Below are 16,644 nucleotides of genomic sequence, written 5' to 3' on the forward strand. Positions count from 1 at the left end.
GGTTAGAGAGACTTCTATTGGCAAAGTTGAACTTTTGAGATGCCTGTGAGAAAGTGAAAATCAGAGGATTATGGGCTCCAGGGGACTATAGACTATATTTAGACCCAGAGCTTTCAGGCAGTGCTTTAAATAGTACTCTGATTCTGAAGAGATGACTCAAGTGTTGTTGAGTCACCTGAAGGAAGATGTCTGGAAACTGTGTTAAGAAGAACAATAGGGGTGACGGGCACTGAGGGGGGCACTTGATGGGATGAGCATTGGGTGTTATGCTATATGTTGGCAAATTGAACTCCAATAAAAAGAAATTAAAAAAAAAAAAGAAGAAGAAGAAGAACAATAGGTGGCAGCTCCAGTGGCTCAGTGGTTTAGTACCTCCTTCAGCCCAGGTCCTGATCCTGGACCCTGGGATTGAGTCCCACATCAGGCTTCCTACACGGAGCCTGCTTCTCCCTCTGCTTATGTCTCTGCCTCTCTCTCTGTGTGTCTGTCATGAATAAATAAATAAAATCTTTTAAAAAGAAGAAGAAGAAGAAGAAGAACAGTAAGGCCAATCTTTATGCCTACTATCCTATTCAACCAGAGTAGCTATAAATATTATTGCTGTAATTATTATTAATATTAAGAATTCATTTGTTAGCTAAATAACTCTGTAAAGGAAAACAAATTAAAGCCATATACATAGCACAATCCCATCATTTTATCAATGAGAGGGAAACAACAGATTTCCAAAAATAATTCTACTTGTGGTACTATGAGGAGTCAGGTTCATTGACATCTATTCATTTGTCTTCCTTTTTCTAGGGGAAAAAAGATCCCTGATTTGTGGCTAGGAATAAAATATAACTAGACCTTACTAAACATCCTAAAAATTGTTCAGACTTTTATTTTTTCAAACTTTTATTTTAAACATCTGAGCCTATTTTGTGATAAGAAGTACTGGAAACAAAACACTCAAGAAAGACTGCATGCTGAGAAAGAGTGACAAATATCAAACAGTTTTAATGTCTCAAGATACATTTATTATCAAAGATACATTGTTTTCTGCCAAATTATACAGATGATGTAGTGTTTAAACATTACAATACCATCTTAAATTGGGCCCGTTACCCAGTCACCCTATCCCCCTGCCAACCTCCCTTTCCACTACCCCTTGTTCGTTTCCCAGAGTTAGGAGTCTCCCATGTTCTGTCTTCCTCACTGATATTTCCCACTCATTTTCTCTCCTTTCCCCTTTAATCCCTTTCACTGTTTTTTATATATTCCCCAAATGAATGAGACCTTTTAATGTTTGTTCTTCTCTGATTTACTTATTTCACTCAGCATAATATCCTCCAGTGGAGTGGATCATATTTTTGTGTGTAAGAGGGACTTTTCTGTGCATTGTACGTGATGTACAGCATCCCTAGCCTTGAGCTTCTAGGCACAAATGATCTGCCTTTATGCCACCTTGTCATGGTCAAAATCAATGATAGTTCCACACATTGCCAAATGAAAATCAATCCCAGTTGATATCACTGGCTTAGTTTCATTTGAGAAATAACATGATATAAATTCCTCTGGTACTTTTTACATATAAATTTTAATTTTAAGTCATACTTGTTTACAAAGAATTCAGAGTATGATTTTATTTTACAGTGAACAAATGTTTATTGATCACCAACTAAAATCAAGGCACTCTACAAGCTTTTTTTTTTTTTTTTTAAATTTTTTTTTTTAATTTTATTTATTTATGATAGGCACACAGTGAGAGAGAGAGAAGCAGAGACACAGGCAGAGGGAGAAGCAGGCTCCATGCACCGGGAGCCCGACGTGGGACTCGATCCCGGGTCTCCAGGACCGCGCCCCGGGCCAAAGGCAGGCGCCAAACCGCTGCGCCACCCAGGGATCCCTACAAGCTTTTTTAAAAAAGAAAACAATCGTGAAGGAAATTCTAGTTTTATTTATTCAGCTCATGTTTTCAGAATTTCATAAACACAAAGCTTGGTTTCTATTGAGGATGGCTTTTTTCAGGGCATCTTTTACATCCTTATTCCTGAGGCTGTAGATCAAGGGGTTCAACATGGGAATGATCACTGTGTAGAAGACTGAGGCCATTTTGTCTGTGTCTAGGGAATGATTTGAGCTCGGCTGTAAGTACATAAAAATGAGGGTCCCATAGAAGATGGTGACTGCCAGCATGTGAGAGCCACATGTGGAGAAAGCCTTGCGCCTGCCCTCAGCTGAGCGCATCCTCAGGATGGCAGAAATAATGTACATATAGGAGACGAAGACAATCAGAACAGAGGAAATGAATGTGATCCCAGCACAGGCCAAGATCCACAGCTGTTTGGAGTGAGTGTCTGAACAGGTTAGCCTAAGGAGAGGCATGTCATCACAATAGAAGTGATTGATGATATTGGAATGACAATAGGAGAGGCGAAAAGTGAGGATGGTATGAAACAGTGCCATCAGAAAGCTATAGCTGTAGGGAACAGCTACAAGCTGAATGCAGATTCCTGGGGACATTACAACCATGTAGAGGAGAGGGTTACAAATGGCCACGTATCGGTCATAGGCCATGGATGCCAGTAGCAAGCACTCAGATACCATGAAAGTGAGGAAACAGCCTAACTGAGCAGCACATGCATTGAAGGAGATAACATTTTGTTTGTACAAGAAATTGCCAAGCATTTTGGGTGTAATGACAGAAGCATAACAGAAATCGACAAAAGCTAGGTTACTAAGAAAGAAGTACATTGGTGTGTTAGTAAGTCTTGAATCTGTTCTAATGACTAGGATCAAACCTAGATTGCCTACTACTGTCAAGAAGTAGATAGATAAGAAAACCACAAAGAAGGGCATCTTCAACTCCTTTCGATCTGTGAGGCCCATGAGAATAAACTCCTGTACATGGGTACAATTTATCTGAGCCATATCTCTTAAAGGCATCTGCACAGGGAAGTAGAGAAAAGAGTTAAATTCAAGTTGTCATTCCTATAAGTAGTATTTTTATACTTTAATATCTTGTAAAGAGGTTTTGTTACTGATATAAAGGTTGTTAGCATTTTGAGTTTCTGGGGATGAGATGGAGAACAGGAAGAGTTGTATGTGGAAACACCCTATTTCTCTTCTCTCAAATCCATTGTATATTTGAAGATAAGACAGTGGAACAGTCCACATGGACTTGGTTTCTGTTCAAAGGTCTTGTGCATTAAGCTATTTAAAACTATAATGTGACTTATTAAAATGTTTAAGCTATTGTTTTTCTGGAAAAAACTTAACATTAGTAACATAAGGGAAGATAAATCTTCTGCAGTGGCATCACCCTGACAGATCTGTCATTGTATCTGTGCAGACATAAATCTGCATTGTCCCAATCCCGGCAAAAACGTTGTATTTTCTATTTTACTTTAATAATTTATCACTAAAAGTCCCTTCTAGGTTGCAGAATAATCTTCATAGTTATGTTTATGATTTATATACTAAAAATGGGTATGAAAGGTATAATGAGGTGTTTATTGGCCTTACTTGATTTCACTAAACCTTTATTGTAAAAACCATCTTATTATGCTCACCTTATAGATGAGGAAGAGGAAATTAAAACAGTTAACACCTGAAACAAAAGCAGACAGATGGTCTGAGTAATTAGTTGGGTTTCATACCCATATTGTTTTGACTCAGGAGTCCTTATCTCATTATTATTTTAAATTTTGCTTGCTATCATTGCACTAACATCTTTATCTCTGTAGCATGACCGAAGAGAATGGACCCTCATAAACTTTATATTATAAAATATATTTAATATAATCCATATTAACATAATATAATGCATTTAATGTATTATATATTGCATGGTATTATATAATAAGTTATATAGTATAAATTATAATATATTATAAATTGATACTTGCTTTCCAATAGTTTTGGAAATTTAAATCTCTTTATAGATCAATTATATTTAACTGGTTACCTTTTATTAAGGAAATATAGAGTTATGTTTTATGTATTAATTTTCATTTTCTTGCTTTAAGATAGATCTCTATTTATTTTTCTCATTCATTTTACCTGAATTTCTTTTTTCTTTTTTTGAAGGACTTATAATTAATATGATTTATTACTTTGAAATAGAAAGTGTTATGTGTGTTGCCCATGGAGCTGACCAATTTAGATCTCTCTATGTATATAACCATATAATTCTGCTAATTTTTAATCACTAGATATTTCATCTTTAGTGGTCTATAAAAGGCAGATAATGACATTATCTAAATCAGAGGAACACAACAAATAGTTCTTGGCACTAGCGATTGACTTTAGTAATTGAATTATTGAGTACCTAAATAAAATTTATTGAAATTTATTTTAAGAAAGCATAAAAATTATAGAACCATATTCTTACTATTAATGTCAAATGTCATCTCTCTTCATTTTATCTTTCCCTTTTTTTATCTCTCTGTCTCTTTCTTTCCCACCCTTAATCCTGAGAAATGAAAACAAATTTTTTTTTGATAACTCCAGAAATTACAATGGGAATAAATATGCAAATAAAATAAAATCTCATGTTTCTTCAAATTTTCTTCAGAATTTACGAATAGCTGTTTCATAGCTCTTACAACTATTATTCAATAGACCCAAAACCACATTTTAGTTATTTTTGTTTGGTTTAGTCAGTATGTTTATTGGGAAACATTGTGTGTTAAGCAATAACTTTCAAGGAATATTTATTTACTTTAATTTTATCCTAAATAAGTTGTATCTTCCCTTCTGAAACTTTAATGTGGATGGAGTTTTAATATATAATTATAGCAACATGGAAATTGAGATAAAAACTTAGCAATTCATTCATTCCAAATATCTAATTAGCATATTAAAATGAAAATTCGGGCGGCCCCGGTCGCTCAGGGGTTTAGCGCCGCCTATAGCCCAGGGCGTGATCCTGGAGACTGAGGATCCAGTCCCACGTCGGGCTCCCTGCATGGAGCCTGCTTCTCCCTCTGCCTTTGTCTCTCGGCCTGTTTCTCTCTCTCTCTCTCTCTGTATTCTCATGAGTAAATAAATAAAATCTTTAAAAAAAAAAAGTCAATTTGAAGCAAATTTTTTTTTAAAAAAAGGAGAAAGGAAAAACAAATAAAATAAAATTTTTATTTATTGATCTGCTCAGACCAAGACCCTTCTTTAGACTACATGTTTTCAGACTCAAACTTTTTGTCCCACACACCACAGAAATAAATATTTGTTACATTATGGCATGGAGTATATAAATAGATCTAGAATAATACTCTCATTACCCAGCATTCACTTGTCTTTCACACTCTTTTCTGTTCTACAAGAATCTGTTCTAATTAGTCAAAATATTCCTGGTTAAGATTCTAAAAATTAAATCACAATCTAGTCCTAGTTACAACACAGTTTCAAAAAAGTTGCATTCTGACATAACAAACACCATCACCATTTTCACCAACCTCAGTAGATAAGCAACTTACCTACAGACCTAAGCAACATCTCCTACTCTGATCTATAAGTAAGACTGCACTCTCCTTTTCTCCTTCTCTTGAATATGTTCACCGCCACTCCCTCATAAGCCTGTATCAATTCACTCATTCTCTCTTTCAATAATGTATGTTGAAAACCATTGATTTCCAGGCACTGCTGTCTGAAGACAGAGCAGCCAAAGAATAGGAAGTAGAATAGACTGGAAATATAGAAAAGCTTTATCCAAATTTCCTTTTTTTGGTCTCTTTTTTTTCTCAATTGCTTTTGCTCCACTTCCAAAACAAAAACTCTGACATTTGTACATACAAATCATTTTACTTTGTATTAAAAATAAAATGTGGATAATTATATTTAAAACTATATGCAACTTTTTACAGTCTCATCTCTGAATATTTTTATAATCCCAATTCTATTCAATACTCTCTACCATGAATGGATATCCATTGGTCCAGTTAATAGAATTGATATCCACTTGTCAATACCAATATGCCCTTCCATGCTTCTCCATTTTGTTCTTGCTGTTTCTAGTAGTCTTCTCTACAAGCAAAATGGATGATGAAGGGAAATTCATTTATAATTAAAGCCTGTTGAAACAACATCTATTCACTGAAGAGCTACTTTCCATGTCAACATATTTCATTTTTTGCTATAGAATCACATTAGGCATAATTCATTTGTAGCTTTTGCCACATGTATAACAACTGTCTGTTTCCATACCTCTTCCCTTGCTGGGTGTTAGTTAGAAACTTACAGTTGAGCGCCATGCTGTTTTTTGTCATTTCCTGATGCAGTCCCTTCTAAATACTAGGTAATGAAAAATTAAATAGTAATGTTGGGTTAACTAATTTAAGATTAATATCATAATTATATTTGAATATCTCTTCCCCTTTTTCTTATAATCATTAATTTAGAAAACATTTCTAAGGGCACATTGGTGGCCTTTGTCCAATATGCTCCCTGCTAATCCTAAGTAAAATCTCTAGTTACTGTAAATGCAGAAACACAGGTCTCACAGATTATAATCTGGCAAATCATACCCTGATTTTTCCAAATTTCCTCAGACATTCTAAACTGGAATTTGTATTTTATTTGATCTAAAGATAAATTATATATGTGAAATAAAATATATATAAGAAATATCTAATCTAAAAGTAATTATGTACATGTAAAAATATATTTTTAAATCTAAAAAGAAATATATAAATATATATAACTAATGTAAAAAAAAAAGAAAGCACTGTTCACTTTTCTCTTACAAAATGTACTCCAAACTTTTTTTTTTATCTAGTCAATTGTATTATACTCTATTTAATTTTTAAAATTCTTGTCTTGAGCTACTATAGGGATAGTATTACATGTCAATATGTCAAAGTCCACCATTTTGAAATCTCTCCTCACCTACCTGGGTAGAATGTGCTCCTATTTCATTACAGCTCTGAATAGCAGCTGACTGCATGTATTTGTTAGTGTCTCTGTCCCAAAGGGTTTTATCTCAGAGCATGATGCAAATAAGATTATCAGAAAAATTACAGTCCATGTTCAACTGGGATCTCTGTTTTTGAAGAACTGCATATGTATAGTTCTGCATTTAGTATAATGCTATTGCTCTATGGTTCTCCTAAATCTTAAAATATTATGATTAGTCAACTTTTTAAAAAAATATTTTGGTTATAGTAGATTAGGGTCAGTCTTTGAAATTGGCTTTTAAAGACAGGTATGAATTACCTTTTTAAAATTCTTACAACTTCCTATGAAATATTTATCTAATTCCTCTAAGGACTTATCCCTTAATACTATATATACAAGGAATTTGGTAAAAGTGCTGGGCATTAGCTTGTATCCTGGTCATTCTGACCTAGATGATGTACAAGATATTTATTGTCAATTTAATGTGTGGGGAAAGAAGCATGGATATGAGTTTTATATACTGGTTATGAATTTAAAATGTTCCCCTTACTTTTCTTCTAATAAAAATTAACTATAACACTGGGCTACAATAGAATGAAGAAAGCGATAGAATCTTTTTTTTTTTTTCATGATGTATAAACAGGACACTTTGAAGGAGAAAATATAGCAATGATTAAAAATCACAACCTGCTTACATTGTGTAAATGATGCCCAAACTAGGTAAAGATAAAGCTAGGGATCAAGCTAGGGAATTGTGTATGTTTGAATTGTATGTTCTATATATTAAATAATTCTTTTTTGAATATTTACTGTGTCTCTTCCCCTCCCCCCTGGATTGAGGAACACATCTGGCACTAATGGCTAGATATCCTGTCTCTGCTTGTGCCTTGTTACAAAATGCCAGGACTTGCAGTTTGGTATCGAAATGTCTGACCATTATGTATAGTACAACACATAACACAAAAACAAACAAAATCCTTAGGAGTACCAGTATTGGTTCTGAAGAAGCCATTCAAACTTAAATTTAATTAAAAAGAAACTCTTACTAATAAATCAGAAATATTTAAAGAGTCCAGAAGTTAAATTTGAAACCTCAACTCTTTTTCATGTTTTATCTTAAAATAATGTATCAGGTTAAATAATTAAATAAAATGTAACCAATAGAAGACATTTTATAGAGGGCCATGGAAAACCAACACTATATTTTGTTTTTTTGTTTTTATTTTTGTTTTGTTTTGTTTTTCAACACTATATTTTCTATGGGAGTTTATAAACTTTATTCAATGAAGCCTGGATATACTTCACATGATGGTCTTGTTGAATGTCATTTCAATGCTTTCTATTCAGACTTGTAGCAACCACTATAAGCATCTATATATAACACATGATTTAGTTCCTCCTAAGCATACATTTCCCCCACTCATGTCTCATCATAAACATGATTTATAGAGCATAGTGTCTATGAATACATGTGTAATAAAGATCATGCCCAGTGAGCAGAACTTGGCTCCTCAGACAAATAAATGTAGTACATTAGGGATTTCTGTCTTGTAACATTAGATCAATATATCAATATTTTAACATTGATTAACCATGGTTGTGTACTAAAAGACTACATAATTTTGTTCTTTCTTATTATTTAGTGGATCTTTAAGTTCTCATACCTAAGTTCAGAGAAATAAGAAGATTCCAAAGGACCATGTGGACTCCTTGCTTACAAATATATATATAATATGTATAGAGACATCTGCTCTAGCTGTCCATTCTAAAACTACGACCATTAGTCAAGAATTTTATAATAAACTAAAAAAAAAAAAAGAAAAGACAATGCAAAGTATCAACTAACAGCTTTGTCACAATATTAGTGCAACTGATAAAAGAAAACATTTCTCTGGGATGTCTCATATTTCTTGTCCCTAAATAGGGGATTTTAGAATTAATTTAACTTAATTAGTAGGGAAATTAGTAGGGGATATTTTAAAAAGGATTTTTGGGAATAATTCTTTTTTTTTAAGATTTTATTTTATTTATTCATAGAGACAGAGACACAGGCAGAGGGAGAAGCAGGCACCACACAGAGAGCCTGACGTGGGACTCGATCCCAGGTCTCCAGGATCACACCCTGGGCTGCAGGTGGCACTAAACCGCTGCGCCACCGGGGCTGCCCGATTTTTGGGAATAATTCAATTGCAATGTTTTCATGTCTATGAATCTAATTTTGTAGTATTATATTTTTTCTTATATCATAATTATTATGACTAAGTTTAGTGACTATACTTGAAGGAACTCTTCAACACTGAATTTCATTTATAATTAAAGTGAAGATACCCATAGAATGTTAATTTGATTTTCCATATTCAGGCATATCTCCAAGATATTGGGACTTAGGTTCCAGACGACTGTAATAAAAGAAAGTTTCACAATAAAGCAAATCAACTGAATTTTTTTTTGTTTCCTAAGTCATATAAATGTTATGTTTACACTATACTGTAATCTACTAAGAGTGCAATAGTAGTATGTCTAAAAATATACATACCTTAATTTTTTTAAATGACAACTTTATTGCTAAAATATGTTAACCGTCAACTGAGCTTTCAGATGGTCATTATCACTGATTACAGTTCACCATCAAAAAAGTTTGACAGATGAAAATAGGGGAAGGGAAGGAAAAATAAAATAAGCAAAAACAGAGAGGAAGGCAAAGAGTAAGAGACTCAACTATAGGGAACAAACTGAGGGTTGCTGGAGGGATGCGGTAAATGGGTGATAGGCATTAAGAAGGGCACTTGATGTAATGGGTACTGGGTGTTATATGCAAGTGATGAATTAGTAAATTCTACCGCTGAAACTAATACCACAATATATGTTAATTAACTAGAGTTCAAACAAAATCTTGAAAGGAAGGAAAGTTTGAAATATTGTGAGAATGACCAAAATGTGCCAGAGACACAAAATGAGCAAATGCCATTGGAAAAAGGGTGCCAATAGACTTGCTCAGTGCAGGGTTGCCACAAACTTTCTAAAAACTGCAATATCTGCAAAATGTAATAAAACAAAGTGCAGTGAATTGAGGTATTTTCTTATCTCTTCCAGCGTAGTTCTTTGATTATTTGTCAAGACTCATTCATAAGGCCAAATGTCAGAATCACCCATAGAGCTAATTAAAATATGGACTTATTGACCTTTATCTGGTGATGCTGAATAGGACTGAGATATAGTCTGGTTACCTCCATTCCCCAAAATTGTACAACAGTTTTTGGTGTACACTCACTGATCAAGAACTATCAGAAGACATAAAAATATTTATAAAAACAATTAACATTTCCCTCTAATGACATAGGAATTCTCACAAACATGATTCCTGGAATGTCTAATGATATCATAAGACAGTACATATATTACACACAATAAAAAAGGCTGTTATATAGAGTAAAGAGAAAGAGAAATCTTACAGAATCCAGTATATTTATGAATCAACATGAAAATATCAATGATTAAGAAAGAATTAGGGAGTTTTATTTTAAATATAACTTTCAGTTTAATTTTACTAACTTGGCTGTGAAGAGGATTTTAGCAATCTGTAATTACAGTTCCTCAAGATGTAGTGATCCACTATACCTCAACATAACCAGTCAGAAAGTGAAAAAGAAGCCCAAGGATAAGAAAGATCAACTTACTTCTCTCAGCCATATTTTATTGCTCTGTTCAAACTTATTTAATATTTTAACTTACACATCTTCCAACCAATGGAAATATTTCTTCCAAATTGAGTATCTATGTACAAAGTTAGTGAATAATGTTTGTTTCTGCATTACCTTTATTTCCAAGAACTTCAGTTTACCTTTTAATTCAATGCTTCCCAAATTCTAGCTCCTTTTAATTCCTAGAATTACTTGTACACCTGTAAGTTTGCTACCTAATGTTTGCCTTCTCTGACATATGGTACCCTAACTTAACCATCTAATCATTTACCTATGGAGCTCTAAAATTACTTTGATTTAAAAGATCAGCATGAGTTTTTCAGAAATCTCTGTAAGGCAGCCTTCACATCCTTATTCCGCAGGCTGTAGATCATGGGATTCAACATGGGGATCACCAGGGTATAAAATACAGAAGCAATTTTATCAGTATCCAATGAGTAGTTAGTTTGAGGCTGCAAATACATGAATAGTAGTGTTCCGTAGAAAACTGTGACTGCCATCATATGTGAAGCACATGTGGAAAAGGCTTTTTTCCTTCCTTCTGATGAATGCATCCTTAGAATGGACAAAACAATGTTGAAATAGGATACTAGAACTATAATCAAGGATAAAACCAAATTTGTAGCTGCAGATATAAATACTATTGTCTCTGGAAGGTAAGTATCTGAGCAGGACAATGTTAACAGAGGGACAATATCACAGAAAAAATGATTGATTACATTGGAAGAGCAAAAATACAGAGAAAATATACAAGATGAAACTACAAGTGCTGTGGAAAAACTGTAGAGGTATGTGAGGGACACCAAGAAAAGGCAAATCTGTGGAGATACCACCACCATGTAGAGCAGGGGGTTGCAAATGGCCACATAGCGGTCATAGGCCATCACAGCTAAGGTGAATACCTCAGCTACAATGAAAACCAAGAATCCTCCCAGTTGGGTGGCACATTCATAGTACAAAGTGGTTTTCTCTTTTACTAAAAAATTGAAGAGCATCTTAGGGGAAATGACAGTAGAATCACCAAGATTGATGATAGCCAAGTGCCTGAGGAAGAAGTACATGGGCGTTTGAAGCTGCGAGTCAACACTGGTGAGGGTGATGATGCCCAAGTTTCCTGCCACGGTCAGCCCATAGATCACCAGGAAAACAAAGAAGAGTGGCATCTGGAGGTCTGGGCGGTCTGAGACTCCCACGAGAACAAACTCAGTGATCTGTGTGAAATTTCCAGGAGCCATCTATGGGTTTGAATAGTCATCTGTTTGGAGAGGAAAAGGAGAAGTGGTTACAAACTTTGAGGAATTATTTTCTGAGAAGGTCACTAGAAGGCATATTCTTTAGGTGAGATTTCCTGGAATCATGTATTAATCCAACTCAGTTATTAAAATCAAGGCATGAGGACTAGCAAATTAAAATTTGTGATCATTTGGAAGAGAGAAAAGGCAAGTATAGCAAAATAAATAGATGATCCAGCATCATGCATTATTTGAGGATTTACTTCCTCACAGTCTTATTAAAATCGTGAGAATCTTATTAGTTTGCAAAAATTTGAAGCCATGATTCATATATTCATATCATGTCTCTTGAGTGTGAGAAAAGCTTGAGGAATTGTATGGCTCCAAATACTCCAATTGTCTCCTTGTGATTTCCTAACCTGGGACTTGTTGCTTTTTTTCTGAAAATTAGATGATTCTATTCTCTATCCTGCCCCATTTTCTTTATCCTATCTTTCTATAACTTTTATTTGATGGAAATTGAATTAATGATTTCTACCATTCATGTCTGTTACCTGCTTTTTCTCATTTTCCATTTTATTAACCCAGACAAAAAAAACATGGAGATATGTCTTTTATTTTTCAGAAGACTAATTTTCTTTCCAGCTTTCAGAAAAATGAGATCTGTGAAATTTACAAACTTTTGAAAAACAACCCACCATGCCTTATTGGATACCACTTTCTTTATCTTCCCTATCATAACTTTTCCTTATTGTCCCATAAGTTACAAGATTCCTACTATTCTTTCTACTATGTTTATTTTTATTCTTTTTAAAAGATGTTATTCACTTATTCCTGAAAGACATATATATGGAGAGGCAGGGACATAAGCATAGGGAGAAGCAGGCTCCCTGCAGGGAGCCCGAGGTGGTGGCCCTGGGATCAAGTCCTGAGCCAAAGGCAGATGCTCAATTGCTGAGCCACCCAGGCATCCCACTATGTTTATTTTTAAAAGTCACTTTAAATTTATAAAATTTGGGGGATCCCTGGGTAGCTCAGCAGTTTAGTGCCACCTTCAGCCCAGGGTGTGATTCTGGAGACCCGGGATCAAGTCCCACATCAGGCTCCCTGCATGGGGCCTATTTCTCCCTCTGCCTGTTTCTGCCTCTCTCTCTCTCTATCCTTCTGTGTGTGTGTCTCTCATGAATAAATAAGTGGAATATTTTAAAAAATTATAAAATTTTATAACCATTTATTAAATGTTAATATATCTGGCCTTCATTTTTAGTTGATCTTTTACTTGGTATATTTTCCCCATTTTATTTTATTTTTTTATTTTTATTTTTATTTATTTTTTATTTTCCCCATTTTAATATTTTTCACTACCGTAATGATAAACTTCCTTACACTATAGAGCTTCTGTGATAATTTCATTGCATATATTTGTCAAAGAATCAGCATGCTATTATAACATGACTTAATATTCTCCTGGATATGTTTGTTTCAAGGATGGTCATATGTTCTTAACTAAGTCTAATTAGAATCCCTTCCTAATCACAACTGATAGTTCCAGTGGTGGGTACCTGGCCCAAAGAAGTCCTATGATGATCTCTTATCTAAAGACCTGGAATTAAATTCTAGAGCATTAAGACTATATCATTTAACATAACATCTACCCTTTAGCAAACTTTAACTATGCATATACACATCATCATCATCATCATCATTATCATCATCATCATCATCATTATCATCATCATCATAAAAGTGGGTAGGAGGAAACATTTGGAGATGATGGATATATTTATAATACGTTGTGGTGATGATTTCACTGATGTACCTCCAAACTCATCAAATTGTACCCATCAAACATGTATACAGCTTTTTGTATGTCAACCATACCTCAAGTAAGTGTTTTTTTTTAAGGACTATAGATCATAAATGCCTGAACTGTTAAAGCTTAAGCTGTTGACATTTTCTTTCCTAAAATAGGATGGAATAGAAAAAAAAAATCTATTCTGCAGTGAGGAAAAAGAGTGAAGCAACAATAGAGAAAGAATTAAAGGAACAAAACTGAAACAACTTCTAACTATGCTGAGAATTTACTACATCATCATTCCTATCTTGGTTTGAGTCTATCTTCTTCTTCTTCTTTTTTTTTTTTTCAGTCTATCTTCTTACTTATTTATTTACCAAGTATTTGCTGATTTTCTACTTGTGCCAGAGAATATGTTCAAGCTTCAGATATGTTCAAGCTTCAGATTTGCCCCTCAGCTTATGAGTTTTTTATTCCAACAATAAGGAAAAGAGAGAAGACTGGTAATAGAACTTACAGATGAGACGATTGCAGGTTGTAATGAGAACAATAAATAAATTGAATGAAAAAGATACATTAGGATACACTGGGATAATTATGTCACATGAGATGTCCCCTTTCTGAAAGGGTCACATTTGAACTCAAACCTAAAGCATGAGAATGAGCTAATTATTTCATAAATCACAGGAAAAATGTTCCTAGATTCTAGGTGGGAATGTATTTCTTGAAGGTGTTGCTCAGGGAAAGAAAAGACTTTAGTTTTTTATTTGTTTTTAAAGAGGAACTTAACAGAGGCTGGGGTGACTAAAGGTAATGAGAAAGTGGAGAGGTAGTAGAATCAGATTGTATAGGTTACAATAAACATTTGGGATTTATTCTAAGTGAATTGTAAATCATTGGGAAGTTTTAAGGTAGGTGAATGAGATGATCAACTTTAAATCTGAAAATAAGAACCCTTAGTATTGTGAAGATAATTAGTTACAGATAGGAAGTGAGTTAGACATGAATGGAAGTTTTTTGTTTTTTGTTTTTAATGAGTCAAGCCATTGTTATAGGATTCCTGAGGAAGATAAATAATGTTGACTTGAGTTCAAGGGGAGAAGCTGGAGGTAGAAGGAAGGAAGTAAATTTAAGTTGGGAGCAGAAACAAGATGGTATCTTTAACATAATTCATATTACGTATTGTATGAGAGAAATATAAAGGAATGACAGATGGGGCCAGATCAAGAAACATTTTGTCAGGGCACCTGGGTGGCTGAGTCAGTTAAGTGTCTGCCTTTGACTGAGGTCATGATCCCAGGGTCCTGGGATAAGCCCCACATTGAGCTCCCTGCTCAGTGGGGAATCTGCTGATCCTCCTCCCTCTGCCACTTGCCCTTGTTCAAACTTGCTCTCTTTCTCTCAAGTAAATAAAATATTTAAAAAACTTTTTAAAAAGGAAACATTCTGTGATTTTTTTTGCAATCAGATCAATAGCCATGACATTTTTGAATATTAGAGAATGTGATTAGACAATAGACATTAATATTAAGACAGAGTGATTAGAGTGATATATTTCTTAAAGATTTTATTTATGTATTCATGAGACACACAGAGAGAGAGAGAGAGAGAGAGAGGGAGAGAGAGGGAGAGAGAGAGGGAGAGAGAGAGAGGCAGAGACACAGGCAGAGGGAGAAGCAGGCTCCATGCAGGGAGCCCGACATGGGACTCTATCCCAGGACTCCAGGATACACCCTGGGCCAAAGGCATACACTAAACCACTGAGCCACCCAGGGATCCCTAGAGTGGTATTTTGAACATAGTGAGCTTTAGGTGCTTTTCAGAAATTTAAATGATCTAACGTTTAAGTCTGGAGCACACTGGTCTGGTTAGTTTTACAGAAATGTCAACCCAGATGATGATAGCATTTTTTTTTCATCCATTTCAAGATTTTTAAAAAATTTGTAACAGAAACTTCTAATATGTTCCTTAATCTTCACCCCTTTCTACTGGGGGACAACACTGTTTCACAATTCTAGCTTTCCTTTTATTGCCAAACACTACCCTGTAGGATATTGCTTCTGTGTTTCCCTATCCCCATGTCTCTTTCTGATCTTATCTTCTCTGTTTGCAACTTTTAATATTTGGTCTGCATCTTTCAGGCTCTCCATTGTCTTCCTTGCACACTCATCAACTATAAGCAAGAAAGAATGCTTCTAAATTATATCAGCTCCTCTATTTCTGCTAAAATTTGATGTGTTGCTGGTTATATGCTGTATATTAAAGGGCAATAATAAATGCTAAAAAGGCAACCATTTTAGGGGCACCTGAGTGTCTGCCTTTGGCTCAGGACGTGATCCCAGAGTCCCAGGATTAAGTTCTGCATCAGGCTCCTTGCAGGGAGCCTGCTTCTCCCACTTGCCTATGTCTCTGCCTTTCTCTGTGTGTTTTTTATGTATAAATAAATAAAATCTTTTTAAAAAAGATTTTAAAAGACAAACATCCCATTCATCTTCTAATTTTCTCTTTCAATTCAAAATTCCATATGCATTATTGGCCAATTTCCATGCATACTTTCCCAGCCTAAACATTCTTCTCTTCTGCTTCCTTAGGTCAAGCTTTTTTTTTTTTTTTAAGGTTTTATTTATTTATTCATGAGAGACAGAGAGACAGAGAGAGAGGCAGAGATACAGGCAGAGGGAGAAGCAGGCTCCATGCAGGGAGCCTGACGTTGGTACTTGATCCTGGGTCTCCAGGATTGCTCCCTGGGCTAAAGGTGGTGCTTAACCACTGAGCCACTGGGGCTGCTGAGGTCAAGCTTTCATCAACATCAACATTGACTCTTGCATCCTTCTTGCTTTCCATATCATAATTCTCTCAGATTATCTGGTAGACAAATGGTGGTCATTAAAGCTTTTTAGTAATTAAGGTATGTAATCTGAGTTATTTTTTAAAGTAATAATTCAAAGATGCTTTAGCCTTATTTTCAGTGCATTACACAATTAGGCCCATACCAACTTTCTGGTCATACCATCCTATCGGCACACACTGAACATAAAAT

At 34.7% G+C, this 16,644-nt stretch overlaps 2 protein-coding genes across 2 annotated transcripts; both read right to left on the minus strand.

Annotated features, from left to right (window-relative positions):
- Positions 1 to 1,965: 1,965 nt before the first annotated feature.
- LOC121471602 (olfactory receptor 1044-like) lies at positions 1,966 to 2,913 on the minus strand. Its single transcript, XM_041722396.1, has one exon. The coding sequence runs from the start codon at positions 2,911 to 2,913 to the stop codon at positions 1,966 to 1,968; it is 948 nt and encodes a 315-aa protein (XP_041578330.1).
- Positions 2,914 to 10,882: 7,969 nt separating this feature from the next.
- LOC121471738 (olfactory receptor 8J3-like) lies at positions 10,883 to 11,812 on the minus strand. Its single transcript, XM_041722506.1, has one exon. The coding sequence runs from the start codon at positions 11,810 to 11,812 to the stop codon at positions 10,883 to 10,885; it is 930 nt and encodes a 309-aa protein (XP_041578440.1).
- Positions 11,813 to 16,644: the final 4,832 nt, after the last annotated feature.

This window comes from Vulpes lagopus, chromosome 11 (genome assembly GCF_018345385.1).
Source record: "Vulpes lagopus strain Blue_001 chromosome 11, ASM1834538v1, whole genome shotgun sequence".
Classification (NCBI taxonomy): domain Eukaryota; kingdom Metazoa; phylum Chordata; class Mammalia; order Carnivora; family Canidae; genus Vulpes; species Vulpes lagopus.

Excerpts from the sequence above, each read along its gene's own strand:
- LOC121471602 (XM_041722396.1), bottom strand. The coding sequence starts at position 2,913 with ATGGCTCAGATAAATTGTACCCATGTACAGGAGTTTATTCTCATGGGC.
- LOC121471738 (XM_041722506.1), bottom strand. The coding sequence starts at position 11,812 with ATGGCTCCTGGAAATTTCACACAGATCACTGAGTTTGTTCTCGTGGGA.